At 36.6% G+C, this 16,239-nt stretch overlaps 1 protein-coding gene across 3 annotated transcripts in view; it reads left to right on the top strand.

The window, feature by feature from the left end:
• REV3L (REV3-like, polymerase (DNA directed), zeta, catalytic subunit) overlaps nucleotides 1-16,239 on the top strand; it is a 185,017-nt gene that overhangs the window by 123,984 nt on the left and 44,794 nt on the right. For all 3 annotated transcript variants that reach the window (XM_011935019.1, XM_011935020.1, XM_011935021.1), the window contains 4 exons: nucleotides 394-505; nucleotides 5,643-5,758; nucleotides 8,197-8,315; nucleotides 13,488-13,606. In XM_011935019.1, coding sequence (XP_011790409.1) covers nucleotides 394-505; nucleotides 5,643-5,758; nucleotides 8,197-8,315; nucleotides 13,488-13,606 — 466 coding nt within the window. The remainder of the gene's footprint in view (nucleotides 1-393; nucleotides 506-5,642; nucleotides 5,759-8,196; nucleotides 8,316-13,487; nucleotides 13,607-16,239) is intronic.

The following is a 16,239-nucleotide window of genomic DNA, read 5'->3' as shown; positions in this document are numbered from 1 at the left end:
GGGTTTCGCCATGTTAACCAGGATGGTCTTGATCTACTGACCTCATGATCTGCCCGCCTCAGCCTCCCAAAGTGCTGGGATTACAGGCTTGAGCCACTGCGCCCAGCCAGTGATATGTCATTTTCTAGGAAATTTTGTGAATGCAGTCTTTTCAGGAGAATAGCTGAAAATACAAAATTTGAATTTTCAGTTGTATATTAAACTAAAAAATCTTTTGAGAGTTTTTTAAAGACATTGGGTTAATTATGTTTTTACTTAGGGGGATATTTTCTTAATTTGAAATATTTCAGTAGTACAATTTTACTTAAAAGTAAGGGATAATATTACTTTTATATTATGAAGGTATATTATTACATAATGTTATATATAATAGACATTTTGTTTATTTTTTAGATATCAGATATCAGACTCCATTACTTATTAGATCTGGAATTACAGGACTCGAAGTCACCTATGCTGCTGATGAGAAGGCACTTTTTCATGAAATTGCAAATATAATAAAGAGGTATTGTTTTGTATTATCTGATTTTTCCGGTTTTTATTCAGAGTCGTTTCATGCTATTGCAGATAATAGTGAAGACGAAAGTGAAGGTAGGAAGAAAACGAATCCCTTCCTATGGCCCTTGAAAGCAGAGTTACTCTTGGAAAAATTTTGTATTCACTTCCCACCACCATCACTATTTTCATCAGACAAGATAGGAAAAGCAGTGTTCTGTTCTGAAGATTGAGGGACCAGTGAAAGACAAATATTTGTTTAGCCTCTAACTTCCCAGTTGTTCTTGAGGTTTGTTTTTCTGTGGTGCTGAAATAATGGGGAACTGTATAAAGTTCCATTGTATTATTCATTAACTAGGTTTCTACCTTGGGAGCCAGCCACCATTTCAGTACCTTTTTTTTTCCTTAAGGTTTTCTGAGTTCTAAACAAGCCAATATTTTCAAAAAGCTTTGCGATGCATTCTGCATATAAATTTATCTGTTAATAAATGTTGGACTGTCTGTTACATACTCTTGTGCACAGAGCTCCTTAAAAAATCTTCTTTTGACTATTTGGTAGTTGGTCCTCAGATTGATAGTAGACTCTTGTCCAAGTTTATGAAAAAAAAAATTTTAACAAAAATATTTTAATTTAAAAATAAAATCATTAAGTGGATCATTTGCATTTTCTCAAGAGTGTAACTCTTGGTAGCATTAAATGCTTCACTTTGTAGAAACTTAAGGATTCTGCCCATTGCTAGGTTTAGGTTTTTAGATGTCTAAAGCAAGATAGAAAACACTCTTTGGATCCTGATGTACAGATAAAAGCTGTCCATGAGCATGTTGTTATACTCAACCTTTTTTGTTTTGCTTATATAGTTGAACTTTATCCTATAAAAACTAAATCAGTGTTCTACACGAAAGATTAAGATGATATTCTACAGACTTGTCATCAGATTGATTCCCAGATGGGTTAACATAAACCATTCTGAGAATTAGAAAACCAGTTTTCTACAAAACAAAATTAAATGACAGAGCATCAAAAATAGTATGCTACTACCCATGACTATGAAGGAAAAAAGAGTAAAGTATTTTTACTATTTATAGCACTGGTGACTAGATAGATTCCCATCTATTTGAGTTTCATCATTGTCAGTCCTACCTTTTATCTTCTCACAGAGGTTGTCATCAACATGTCAGATGCTTTCAGTATCCATACTTCTTTTATTTCTGCAAGCAACTCAGAAAAAGAAATATGTAAGAGTTTCAGTCAGTACTATTTTGTGTACCAGCACATGTCCAGTAACATCCCTGGACTTGTATGCTTGCCTTTTCCTTGTTAGGTATATTCCCAACGATAGGATTACCTACCAGCATTGAGAAATGTGTCAGTCATTTGCAAGTACAACTTTCTTAAATGTCCATAAAATGAAATGTACTAGTAATTAAGGAAAAAGGGGTAAACAAAACTGTCATAAAAAGGAAAATGTTTAAATGTCAACTTTTCAGTTCTATAGTGTTCTTTATATATTAGTCTAAGCAACCCTGCAAAAAGATTGATTATTTCATTCTTTCACCCTATTTGTTGTGTACCTACTCAACACAGCCTTTGGAGTCAGCCAGCCCTGTGTTTCTGTCTTGAATAAGTTGCTTAACTCTCTCAACTTTGTTTTCCTAATCTGTAAGATGGGTAGATAATGCACATAAAACTCTTAAACTCATGTCTGGTACATAGTACATAAATGTTAACTGTGTGTAAGGGGCAGTGCTAGGTACACTATAAAAATGAATAAAATATATCTTTATTTTTCCATTTTTAATACTTTCTCAATTGGCAAACACAAAAAGTAACATAAAGTGATATTAAACAAGCAAAACTTAATCTATAATCTTGTCACAATCGTTTTCCTCTTTCTGTATTTCCTTGGACTATTTACTTTGCCCGGTCTCCCTAACTTAAATATAAACTATGATTCTCCCCTTTTCCTTTTCCCTAAATACTGTTACATTTATTTTACATCATATCCATTTAACCTCAGAATTCTTTTTCAAGATGATTCCTTCCCCTCCGTGCCCCTTGCCTCTACTAGAGTACCCTTATCTATCATGTGTGTAGATGGTAGTGAGTTACTTAAAATACTAACTGTGAGGCAGCTTCGTTCTACCTAAGCACATAAAACCATTTTCCTATTTCTTCTGCTTCTATTTTATTCACAGTTTTGGGTTGTTTTCACCACTAATCCCAACTACCCAACCTTGTTCTTTCTGTAACTTTCAGAAACCTGATAGAATGAATAAAACCCACTAGAAATTGAAGAACAAGTCATCAAGACCTTGTTATTGACTCCAAATGTTTTTAGAGAAGAAAAATGGAATCCTTTGGCTTTTGAACTTGAAAACAGGTGTCTTATCAGCTTTAAAAGAGTGTCTTAAGACTAAACAGCCTCCAGGTCAAAAAATAAATACATGTAATATATCTGAAAAATATGCCTGAAACAACTCTACAATTATTCCAAAGGGACAAAATCTGTGAAATAAATCTAAGAAGAGAAGCACAGGCTAACTTTTTTCAGCAGTCATTTCTGAGCTGTAGCAGTTTATAAAAATAGACAACTTTTTAATTGAAAGTTATTTTCAATGCATTATTTTTTGGAAAAAAAGTGTACTTAGTCAGCTCCATTAGTTGCCACAACAGAACAAATAGCTGACTGGAATAAGTTCTTGCAATAACAAGATGTTGCATAAATGAGAACGATTCAGATGAAGAAATTAGAACTGTCTTTATAACGTTTAAAACAGAAGGGCTATGTAATCATCTGGCATCCTCTTCATGTTGTAACTGTGTAACTATGTGATATATAACTATGTGATAGGAACTCCAGGAATCTTCCAAATTCTTAAGATCAAGGTCAACTGTGGCCACATTGTAATGCCTGTTCTGAGCCACTCTGAGTACTTAGCAGACAACTGTGTGGGTTCTGTTGTGTGCATATGAGAATTCTTCAACTCTGCCACCCCTGGTGATCCTTAGAGCCACTTGATACTTCTGCCCCAGTTCTCAAATGTAGCCATTCATTACACAGTTAGTTTTAAAGGGAGACACACTGGAAAAGTAGATAGTCTATCTTCGGACTAAGAAGGGCTTAATGAAAGAGATGAAGTCAGTATCAAAGAGTTGATTAAGGGTTTGGGTGTTATGTTGGAAGACTAAACAGAAAGAGTATTGGGATATTTCTCCTTCCTTGAGTGCCCTGGGATCTTTCTGGATATTCATGCCATTGTTGCTTATTTCCTTGCTTCAATAGCTGTTTATTAAATTAAGCCATTTTCTCAGAAGTGTCAACCCTATTTATGTAGAGAAAAGCACATAAATAATATGTTTAATATATTTTTCTCCTAACAAGCTTGAAGGCTGCTCAGCAAGTCTGTAGTATAACAGTGGATCATGAACAGATCACCAGAAAATTAAAATTTATGCTACAGAATGTACTTTCATAGGGCCTTTAGGGAATAGGAAATTTGCAAGTATGCTGTTGCAGAAGTTTGAACCTAGTTCTTTTGACATCAGCCACTTAAATACTCCAGAATTAAAAATCAGGAAACATTTATTGTGACATTCCAATTTTTATTGACTAGGTAAAAACGAAAGCCATTCAATACCCATTTATAGAAGACAGCTATGGAATTATGATAAAACATTAACATATTGCTTCTAAAAGCAGATCTGGTGATCTGGTCATGATCCATTGTTATGCCAGACTTGCAGAGTAGCCATAGATAGCTTGTATCAGTAAATTAATGTAGTCTAATACTGTAGACATTGGCTGAGGCTTAAGGTATTAAATGCTTTAAATTGGACAGGCTGCACATCTCACAATTCAGTGTTTCATGAGTGGTTATGTAAAACTCAACGATTTCAATTTCTGTGCTATTTCACTTGGCCTTTTGGCATATAAAAGAACAAGATAATGCTACTATTTGATAGAGCTACTTACTGTAGTTTTTGCTCTCAAAACTTGTAATTAGTTCCTCTGTCCCCCACACAATTTTCCACTCAAGATAAATTTTCATATTTATAACTAAACATTTCTCTATGGTGGTCACAACATGGAGGTTCTAAGAAGAGCCACAAAGAGGCTCCTTCTGGATTAGACACAGGTTGTCGGTTCAGGTTTGCCAATGCAGCTCTGACCACAAGGAGCACATTTTTCTTCTAGATTCTTTTGTTTACTTTCCCCACCTTAATCCCACCTCTATTAATATTTCATTCTTCCATTAAGTTGAATCACCATCCTTTTAAATTTAAAGGACAAACTTGTCATTACTTAGGCGTTATTTTGTATGAGAACCAAGTCATTATTAAGTGAGAAAAAGAAGGCATTTTCACTTTTTTTTTCTCAGCATTAAAACTGTTTAAGGGCAGTATAGATTAAAAGGGTAGATAAGTGGCAACAGGAATGACCTAGGGATCTTTTTCAAAATACCATACCTACATACACCCTCACATTTCACCTTCCTCTGCCCACATTATATTGTCACTTGTACCTTTACTCATATACTTCGGTGGTAATGGCCTGCCTTCCACCCCAATTTCCATCAGCCTCTTTTCCCACGTGTATCAAACAAATACACAGTCTAAGTAAAAACTCTGCTTACTTTACAAAAGTAGTGTCAAATTGCCTATAATCCCAGCACTTTGGGAGGCTGAGGCAGGCAGATCACTGGAAGTCAGGAATTTGAGACCAACCTGATCAATGTGGTGAAACCTCGGCTCTACTAAAAATACAAAAAATTAGCCAAACTTGGTGTGGGGCACCTGTAATCCCAGCTACTTAGGAAGCTGAGGCGGGAGAATCATTTGAACCTGGGAAGCAGAGGTTGCAGTGAGTTAACATCACGCCACTGCAATCCAGTCTGGACAACAGAGTGAGACTCCATCTCAAAAAAATAAAAGAAAGAAACAAAGTAGCTTCAAATCAAGTACTCTCAACCCTCCATCTCTTCCTGTATAAAAACTCTGTAGGTACCACTGTATCATCCCTTCTCAATCTGGGAACCGTTAGAGGACACAGGTTTTTATTTTCATACCTTACATCATGAAGAAACAATTACTCTGGTTAAAGGTTCAAATGTATGGTGCTTATATAACTTTTTAATTCCTGTTTTAGGTATGATCCTGATATTCTGCTAGGATATGAGATTCAGATGCATTCCTGGGGTTACCTCTTACAAAGGGCTGCCGCTTTAAGTGTTGACTTATGTCAGATGATCTCTCGGGTGCCAGGTATATATTATTGTGAATGTTTTGTCATTCAACTACAGAGCAAATTATGAAGGAAATAAAGACAAAATGTTAAAGGGTACTTGTGTTCTAGCCCAATTTTTTAGTATTAAGTTGTGTAAGTTTTAGATACAGCATAACTCCATTGCAGAAAAAATTAAAAATAAAATAAAAATATTCTAGTCTCACTGCTATATACACTGTTAGTATAGTTGTTGGGTTTTTTCCTTTCAGTCACTTTTCATATACATATGTAGTGGTTTTTAAATAATCATACCATATATTCCATTTTTATTATGCTTCCTTCATCTAGTGTCTAACCACACATATTTTCGGCATTATGAAATAGTCTTCATAATTATTATGAAGCTACATAGCATTTCTTTGACTTGTTGTACCATAATTTTATCGTGTGCCTGGCTCTGTTTTTTTTGAATCCAGTTTGTTGGTGAAGAAGGGCAGGATGGGTTGAGGAACGCTAATAGTTAACTAATCGTTGATTTTTATTTGGATATCAGTCTAAAAATATTGCAGAAATTTTGAAACCCATTCCCCAAAGTTTGATTCTGACTGGAAAAGGGAGTAATAATATTCATACCAAAATTATTTGTAGTTTATAATACATTTTTTAAAACTAGATTTTCTTTATAAACATAGGATTTTTAACAAATTTGTTCCCAAGGGTTCCCACAAGTCTAACTAAAACAAAGTAGTGTATACTTGGGAAAAGTTACAGCTGGAAGATTCCAAGACAGTAAAGTTTTTAACTTTGCAAAAAAATTGGAATAAAAAGATCAGGTGCAGTGGCTCACACCTGTAATCCCAACACTTTGGGAGCCCAAGGTGGGAGACTTTCTTGAGCCCTGGAGTTCAAAAGTAGCCCAGGCAACAAAGTGAGACCCCATTTCTACCAAAAAAAAAAAAAAAAAAAGTGTGATAGCATGTGCCTGTAGTCCCAGCTACTCAGGAGACTAAGGTGAGACAATCGCTTGAGCCCAGGAGTTCAGGGCTGCAGTGAGCTATGATCGCACCACTGCACCCAAGCTTGGACAATAGAACAAGACAAAAAGGGAGCAGGGGACAGAGATGCTTTAAGTTTAGCTTTTCATTGCATGAATTTTTGTGTAGCTTGTGTGTCCTTTGCATGATAGGAATAGTGGTATATCTTTTTTTTTCAACATATTTTTTGGGATAGGTTTTAAATATCCTTGCCTCAGTTTATTCATCTGTAAAATAGGGACAATAGAACTTATTTCATAGGGTGATTGTGAGGAACTTAAAACGGTATCAGAGTATATGTTATATTGTTTGCTAAATGAAAAACAAACTTTTAAATATTATCTCTTTAAAATAAAGAGAATTGGGTGGTTGTACATGGTCTTTTGATTCAGGTAATCCTAGTTTAGAATACTAGTTTTCTTACTGTAAGATCTTGGGCAAGATATAACATTTCTGAGTAGAATTTTCTGTAATACAAAATGAAAATTTTACTAACTTTTTAAGTGGTTGTGTTAAAATAAAGGAAGTAATGTTTGTATTAAAATAAGTGATGTTGGTAAAATTCTTAGAACATAATAAACATTCAATATGGTAAATATTTTTATTATTCTGGAACCTTTAATCATCAACATTCACACATACCTAGTGTTATATAGGAGAGACACATTTTAACTTATATTCTAGGTAAAATTCACCTCCTAAGAAACTAGACTCACAACTCTATTTGCTATGAGGAACTCTTCATCTAGTTCTCCATATGCATTCAAGAGAATTTCATCCTGAATATGAACATGATGTCAGCAAATTTTCAGAGAATCATTTAGGTTAAAAATTGAACTAATTTTTTTTCCAAGAAATTACCAGATTAACTGTGGACCTTTCTCATGCTAAAACCAAGCAAATGTTAGCATTAGGTGTTTATAAAGGTAGCGTCAGGCAAGGCATGATGCACCTGTAGTCCCAGCTGTTTGAGCAGCTGAGGCGGGCGGATTGGTTTTTTTTTGGATATCAGGCTAAAAGTATTGCAGAAATTTTGAAACCCATTCCCCAAAGTTTGATTCTGACTGGAAAAGGGAGTAATAATATTCATACCAAAATTATTTGTAGTTTATAATGCCAGGAGTTTGAGGCTGCAGTGTGCTATGATTGCACCTGTGGCTAGCCACTGCAGTCAACCTGGCAACATAGTTGTCTCTTTTAAAAAACAAAGAAAAAGGGTAGTGCCAAAAATTACTAAATTTAAAAAAAAAAAGTGTTCCTTATTTAAATATAGAAAGAAGGAGGGAGGGAGAGACTTCAGGTAAACAAAATTTTTTCATACATTGTGAATTATATTTCATCTTTAATATTCATCCTTAATGTTTATTCTCATTTTCCTTGGCATAATTTTATTGAAAGTTGTTTTCTGTGAGCCCTGATACAATCTGTTTTCATTTCTATAGATGACAAAATTGAGAACAGATTTGCAGCTGAAAGAGATGAGTATGGATCATATACAATGAGTGAGATAAATATTGTTGGCCGAATTACACTAAATCTTTGGAGAATCATGAGAAATGAGGTAGGTGATTTATCCAAAATGTTGTTTGGAAATAAGATATTCGGTCAATATAATGATTTAATCATTATAGAGTATTAGTAAGATTTACTATATAGCTTATGCGTTTGTCAATTACTATTATACTTAAGTAGAGTTAAAATAGTACTTTCTAAAATGCAAAACTACAGAGGTATTAGACTTAATGCTTCAGGTGAGTTTTATTTTTTTTTTCTTTGTGTCTGAGGTAGCAATAATTAGAAAGGTCTAAACTATAAGAAAATACTGGGGCCAGGCACAGTGCTCACACCTGTAATCTCAGCAGTTTGGGAGGCCCCGGGAGGGGCATCCCTTGAGCTCAGGAGTTCCAGACCAGCCTGAGCAACATGGCAAGACCCTGTCTCTACAAATAATAGCTAAAAAAATTAGCTGGATATGGAGGCGCATGCCTATTGTCCCAGCTACTTGGGAGGCTGAGGTGGGAGAACCATTTGAGCTCAGGCAGCTAAGGTTGCAGTGAGCCATGATCATGCCACTGCACTCAAGCCTGGGTGACAGAGTGAGACCCTGTCTCAAAATAAAATATAATATTGTGTTGTACACGTTGAATATTGTCTAATTTCACCGTCTTTTTTTTTTCTTTTAAATCATTTTTGCACTTAAAGCCGGATGAATTCAGCTTGGCCTCGTTGATTTATTATAGTAAGAAAAATTTAGTCTAGAAATAGGAAGGAGCTTCTCAAACGAACTATATTTAAATACTGGGTCAGATTAATAAGATAAATTAAAGAGACAGTACTTTGAAATAGTTAATAATTAAGGCTTTGGGGGCTCAGATAAGGATTTTTAGTAGAGTAATTTCAATGAACTATCACATTAATTTGCATTCACTTAAAAAATAATTATTTCACACAAAAAAAGTAAGATCATGGAATTTTCCTGGATAATATTTGCATCCTTGAAGTTACCCAATTTCTCTTATTTGAAATGTAAAAAAGCCATGCATGGTGGCTCACACCTGTAATCCCGACTCTTGGGAAGGCCACGGCAGGAGGGGTTAGCTTGAGGCCAGGAGTTCAATCAAGACCATCTTGGGTAACATAGCGAGACCTTGTCTCTATTAAAAATAAAAAATAAACAATTAGGTTGGGCACGGTGGCTCATACCTGTAATCCCAGCACTTTGGGAGGCCAAGTAGGGTGGATCACTTGAGCCCAGGATTTGAGACTAGCCTGGGCAACACGGCAAAACCCCGTCTTTACCGAAAAATACAAGTTAGCCATGTATGGTAGCATGTGCCTAGTGTGTAGCCAGGCAGCAGCTACTTGGAAGGCTGAGGTGGGAGGATCACTTGATCCTGAGAACCAGTGGCACACACATATAGTCCCAGGTTCTCAGGAGGCTCAGCCAGGAGGACCTTTTGAGGCCAGGAATTCAAGGCTGCAGTGCACTGTTACATTATACCTCAGAGGCAGCGTTGCAGTGAACTGAGATTACACCACCACATTTCAGCCTGGGCGACAGAGCTAGAGCCTATCTCAAAGAAGACAAAACAGAAACAAAGATACCTAGTATAAATTGGTCTATTCTTAGACTTTGGACTTTGGATAGTATCAACTAAAATGTTTATATTTCAAAGAAAGCTAATTCTACAATTGCTTCTGCTCTTTGAAATTACTTTCTCATTAGACACTTTCTGTTATATACTTATTATTCACTATTATCTTCTTAGCTCTTTGGATTTATATAAAACGTTTGACTTTCTAAGCTGCCATATGCAATATACAACATGACTGTGCTTGAGAATAATTTTATCTTGTTGTGTTGTTCTTAAAATAATAAAAGAGTGTGAGTCCCCAATGATTTAAAGTAATTTCTAGTGATACAGCATAGGATATAGGAGATACAGAGATCGTAATGTATTTGGTGTGTATATTTCATTTTATATATGTGTGTATATATATATATATATTTTTAATTTCATTTGTTTTTGAGATGGAGTCTCGCTGTGTTACCCAGGGTGGAGTGCAGTGATGCAGTCTCGGCTCACTGCAACCTCCGCCTCCCGGGTTCAAGCGATTCTCCAGTCTCAGCCTCCCGAGTAGCTAGGATTACAGGTGCCTGAACCACACCTGGCTAATTTTTGTATTTTTAGTAGAGACGGGGTTTTTCCTTGTTGGCCAGCCTGGTCACAAACTTCTGACTTCAGGTGATCCGCCCACCTCGGCCTCCCAAAATGCTGGGATTACAGGCGTGAGCCACTGCCCCGGCCTCATTATATATTTTAATCTGTAGTCTGATATTGCTTGAGATGAACACATACTTTAAGTGTATAAACACAAAAGTAAATTATTGAATCCTAGTTTCAGGGGTCTTTTCATCCCTGTATATCCACTAGTAGCTTAAAATCGCAAATTAGAGAACATATATTTTTTCAAAGTTTAGGGCCTTGTCTAGTCCTCACTGAAAATTCAGGGTCAAATGTTTTCTCTCATTTAGGATGAATATATAATATCTCTGATCTTTATGCAAATGTGGGAAACAACTATAAGAAAGTTATGAGCTGGATAGTTTACCTGTTTTATAAAATTTGGAACTGGGTACAGTGGCACACACATATAGTCCCAGCTACTTAGGAGACTCAGGTGGGAGGACGTTTTGGGGTCAGGAATTCAAGGCTGTAGTGTACTGTTTATTATGCCTGTGAATAGCCACTGTACTCTAGCCTGGGAGATAAAGCAGGACCCCATCTCTTAAAATAATAGTAATAATAAATTTTGTTTGTTTTTTAATATACAGGTACTAGATTTATTTTTCCTACTTTACTTTGAACATAGAACTCCTGCAGTTTCCTTATGGACTTTGAATTCGTAGTGACAAACAAAAAACCTCTTAAATAGTAATGCTTATTAGATATTTTTTGACTGCTTAAATGACAATAAATGGCTCTTCCCCAGACAATTACACTTAGAGGCCTTTTGGATGTCAACTCAGTCTAGGCTTTTCAAGAATTTGCCAAGTGGCTTGGAAACAGACTTGATTCAATTCAATAAATATTTACTGATTGCCGTCTCTAGTGCACTGGTTGAGGGGCCTGGGTTTAGATAAAGTAAGAGTATAGTAACAGACAGGAAGGCAGAATATATGGGTATGGATATTGGTAGGTAGCGATATGGCAGTGAGAATCTGTGGAAGTTCTCTTGTGATTCATTTTCTCAGTAAAGTAGGAATTACTGTTCTTAGCTGAAACTGAGAATTGTGGAGAGGCTTTTGGGGTTTGAGGAGAGATAAGTTTGAAATAGTTATTAGGAGAATTTGAGAGAAAATATAAACACTGGGCCACATTAAGAGTCTATTTGATATTTGGGCTAGGAAATTAAAGTGATATACCCACCAGCTATGTTTAAATTCACAGATTCAAGTTAGATTTGACCATCACTCACAAATGGTTATGGATTTACTTAAAAAAAATAAAAAGAAGCAGCAGGAGAGGGACAAGGGAATGAATGGGATATGCAGGGGAATGATTACCATGATTGACTATGAAATTTAAACTAAATAAGGAGCAGAGAGGTCAGAGCACTAAGGGGAGTAAGCTGGAAGCACAGGAGATGATGGTCAGAGAATGGGATGCATGAGATTTTGGAGGGAGTACACCTATTGATAGATCCTGGAGTATGATTATGGGAGTGGGTAGCGTATGTAGGATGGAGGACAAAATCATTGGAGAAGAGGAGTTCAAGGAGTCAAGGAGTATCTTTGTTTTCTTCCCACATAATTGTTACACTCACTGCTTATAAAATAACAGCAGTCTTTTTCCTTTAAAATTCAAATAGATATAGTGCCATTCACCTCTGGGATGTAGTACTGCAGAGGAGAAATCTAAGGTCCAGCTAATTATATCTTTGATTATTGCTCCTGTCTCCATATTAAGCTTTCCTTTAGGAACCTAATTATATATTAACATTCTGTTCTCTGCTCCCCATATCTTCCCTCTTCTCATTTTCATCTTTTCATTCTCCTTATCTGCATGTTGAGACATTTCCATATTCCTAACTTGACTTTTAGTAGAACTATTCTGCTATTATCTTCTTTCAATATGAGTTTTTTTCATTCTGTTAGTGATTTTATAATCCTTCCTCATTTGATCTTGTGGCATTTTCCTCATTCTATTACTCTCTACCTTTTTACAACCTATGAGGGTCATCTGTGTATATGTATACATACACAAGTACATGCACACACTGTGAAGTATGCTGCATTGTAGTGCCCTTGTTCTGAAGATTGACAGAAATTGTAGATAAAGTAAGACCAATTTGGGTCACTGCACTGAGATAAGATTAAGATTCAGTCCCTATTTTGTACCTCCTGGATCACAGGAGTGGAAAAGAAAGTAATTTAAAATTATAATGTAATATACAGTTGTGAAGTGCTGTTTGAACTGTTTCTCACAATCCCAAATTGACCTAAGAATGGGGACTACTGGTTCCTTAATTTCCATTTTGCATTGAAATACCTGCCATTGTCTAGATTGCTTTTGTCTTGTAGATATTTCAGAGAAATCATCTAGCTGAAAGTACATATTTATTAATTTTGGCGCTTTTGCAGGATCTTTTACTCATTAACACAGCTTTCACTTACATATTTTGAAGATGGGAAGACATTTCTGACATTTTAATATTTTGCTTTTGGAATGAAATTGAGTGTCTCTAAAATGCCTGGTATAGTGGGGTCTAGTAACTAATGTAATTATTGGGAGGAGAATGCCTGCCTTTAACTAGATAACTTATCCTCAAATCTGTGGAATCCCATTAATCAGCATGTCATCAAGAACCAAAAAGTAAGTATGGGAAGAACAAAAAATTAATTTGCTTGACAATGCTTCTGTCAATATGCATATTATCATAGAGTATAAAAATGGTAAGAACTAGGATCTCTTAAAATAGGTCTTATATGACCCAGTTGAATCTCATCAGGTCTGTTTTCTGTAATTAATTTTCCAATTTGTTATGAACATTTCTGTCCAGTAGGCTCTACGTAGTTTTGAATTATGATTCAGTTGTACCACACATCAATGTTACAAGTAGCTTTAATATCTACTGTGAAAAGGTTAAAGTGATATTAGTATCTTTTAGAACCACATTTGCTACACAAACGTAAGCATTATTATAATGATGTCTTGCCTTTTTGTTTTAGGTGGCTCTAACTAACTACACCTTTGAAAATGTGAGCTTTCATGTTCTTCATCAGCGTTTTCCCCTCTTTACCTTTCGAGTTTTGTCAGATTGGTTTGATAACAAGACAGATCTCTACAGGTACTGTTTTATAACTCTGAAGAAGATAATATAAAATCATCATTGAGATGTAATTTATATGTAATAAAATACACACATTTAAAGTGTATTGTTCAGGCCGGTTGTGGTGGCTTAGACCTGTAATCCTAGCACGTTGGGAGGCCGAGGCAGGCGTATCACCTGACGTCAGGGGTTCGAGACCAGCCTGGTCAACATGGCAAAACCCCATCTCTACTAAAAATACAAAAATTGGCCAGGTGTGGTGATGCACGCCTGTAATCCCAGCTACTCAGGAGGCTAAGGTAGGAGAATCACTTGAACCTGGGAGGCAGAGGTTGCAGTGAGCCAAGATCTGCCTCTGCACTCCAGCCTGGGCGACAGAGTAAGACTCGTCTCAAAAAATATATAAATAAATGAAGTGTATTGTTCAATGACTTTGAAAAATGCATTTATCTTGTAATCATTACTCCAGTCAAGATAAGGAGCATATCTGACAGCCAGAAGATTCCCTTGTACAGCTTTGCAGTCATCCTACCCATCCCCTAATCATCTAGATAATTACTAGTTGGATTTCTATTACTGTAGGTTAGTTTTGCCAATTCTAGAACTTCATATTAATGGAAATATTCATAATGAACTTTGGCTTTGAAGAAACTCAAAAAACATACTGTTTTCTGAGATTTTCCCTGTTGCATGGTTTGTTCATTCTTACTGTTAGATAGTATTCAATTATATGAATATAACTTAACCCACTCACTTGTTGATGGACATTTAGGTTGTTTCTAGTTTGAGGCTGTTATGAATAAAACTGCAGTAAAGATCTGCATAAAGTCATCGTGTGAACATACATTTTCATATCTCTTAGGAGTAGAATTGCTGGATCATATGGCTATTGTGTGTTAATATTTTAAGAAACTTAATCTGTTTTCTTTGGCAAGTCTGTCGGCAAAACTTATCTCAGCCCTTGTTTATATGAAAATGTCTTTATTTCACCCTTATTTTTGAAGGATAATTTCTCAGTCGCGTTTTTTTCTTTACCACTCTAAAGATTTTGTTCCCTTTTCTTCCAGCCTCTCTTTTTGCTGATGAGAAATCAACAGTTATTCTCATTTTTCCGGTATTTGTGATTCATTTTCTTTCCAAAGTCAGATTTAATGAGTGGTTGACCGATGTTGCTTATGACTCTCTGCAAGGTTTACAGTGGAGGCAGGGGGAGTTTCTGAGTTCTCCTGTCTAACCTCAGTCTTTGGATCTTCCTGTTCTTCTGGGGTTTGCTCAGCACTCCTGCTCTTCCCACAGTGGCAATAGACCTCTGCTTTGTACCACTGCCAGGTCCTGGGCCCAAGTAAACTTCCTGACCCTCCCCCTGGGGCAGATAGCATTTTCTTCTACTCCTTTCTCAGTGATACTATTCCTTTGCCTGGAATCTATGACAGGAAGTTTTCCTGCCCCTTTTCCAGTTGCTTATTACGTAGTTCAAAGCCTATGGTTGGAACAGGCAAGTATACCAGGCCCAAGGTGTTCCTAAGCTTCTCCAACTTGATGTGGGATTCAATCTCCAAACTCTATCGTCTGTACATATTGTCAGTATTTGGTTTTAAGTTTTATCTAGAGTAGGCCTTTCTGTAGGGCAAAGGCCTCTGTTTTTTCTGGGCTCACAACTGAATGCCAAGGTTGTTAACAAGGGGGTGATGAGGTCTCCACTCTGGCATTGGTGAGCTTCCAACCCCAGCACTATCTGACCATTTCTGCCCACACTCAACCCCCAGTGAGCTGCTCTCTATTCAGCCTCATGTGGTTTCATCCTGCTGGTTTTCAGGACAGCCTTGAGCTGTCACTCATAGGGAATCCACTTGTACTTCTGACCCTCCAACTCCTGCCACTTGCACAACTCCCTTTCTCTCATACTCCATCCCACAGACTCCAGCTGTGAGCTGCCTAAATGAACTCTGAGCTCTTCATCTTTGGCTTAGTAGGACAGCCTTGCTCTGTGTAGACTGTGGCACACTGCACTGTGTCTAAGAAAAGTCCTGAAATTAATGTGTCTGATTTTTTAAATGAATCAATCTGTACTTACTGAATTGTAAGGCTGTGTGGTGGTGAGGATGGAAAAAGTATAGCTTTGAAAACAGCTTGGTAATATCTGGGGAAACTGCTTCTTGAGCATGTCATCGCATATTCCAATCCCTTTTGAGGAACCTCAGAGAAGTGAAGTGAAGTAACAGAGAGCACTTAGCTTCTATCAAAGCCTTATAGAAATAGAAGCTGAGGAGAAGTTGGCCAACTGCGATGGCTCACGCCTGTAATTTCAGCACTTTGGGATGCTGAGGTGGGTGGATCACCTGAGGTCAGGAGTTGGAGACCAGTCTGGCCAACATGGTGAAACCGCATCTCTACTAAAAATACAAAAAATTAGCCGGGCACACCTGTAATCCCAGCTACTCCGGAGGCCGAGGCATGAAAATCACTTGAACCCGGGAGCAGGAGTCAGAGGTTGCAGTGAGCTAAGATCACGCCACTGTACTCCACTCCAGTCTGGGTGACACAGCAAGACTCCATCTCAAAAAAAAAAAAAAAAAAGGAAGCTGAGAAGAAGTTATACACCAATAAATAAAACTTAATATTTAACTTAACATTGAAAACTATATTCAGTC

The sequence above is a fragment of the Colobus angolensis genome, unplaced genomic scaffold (assembly GCF_000951035.1).
Source record: "Colobus angolensis palliatus isolate OR3802 unplaced genomic scaffold, Cang.pa_1.0 Scaffold14, whole genome shotgun sequence".
Classification (NCBI taxonomy): domain Eukaryota; kingdom Metazoa; phylum Chordata; class Mammalia; order Primates; family Cercopithecidae; genus Colobus; species Colobus angolensis.
This window is presented reverse-complemented; position numbering and strand designations above follow the sequence as displayed.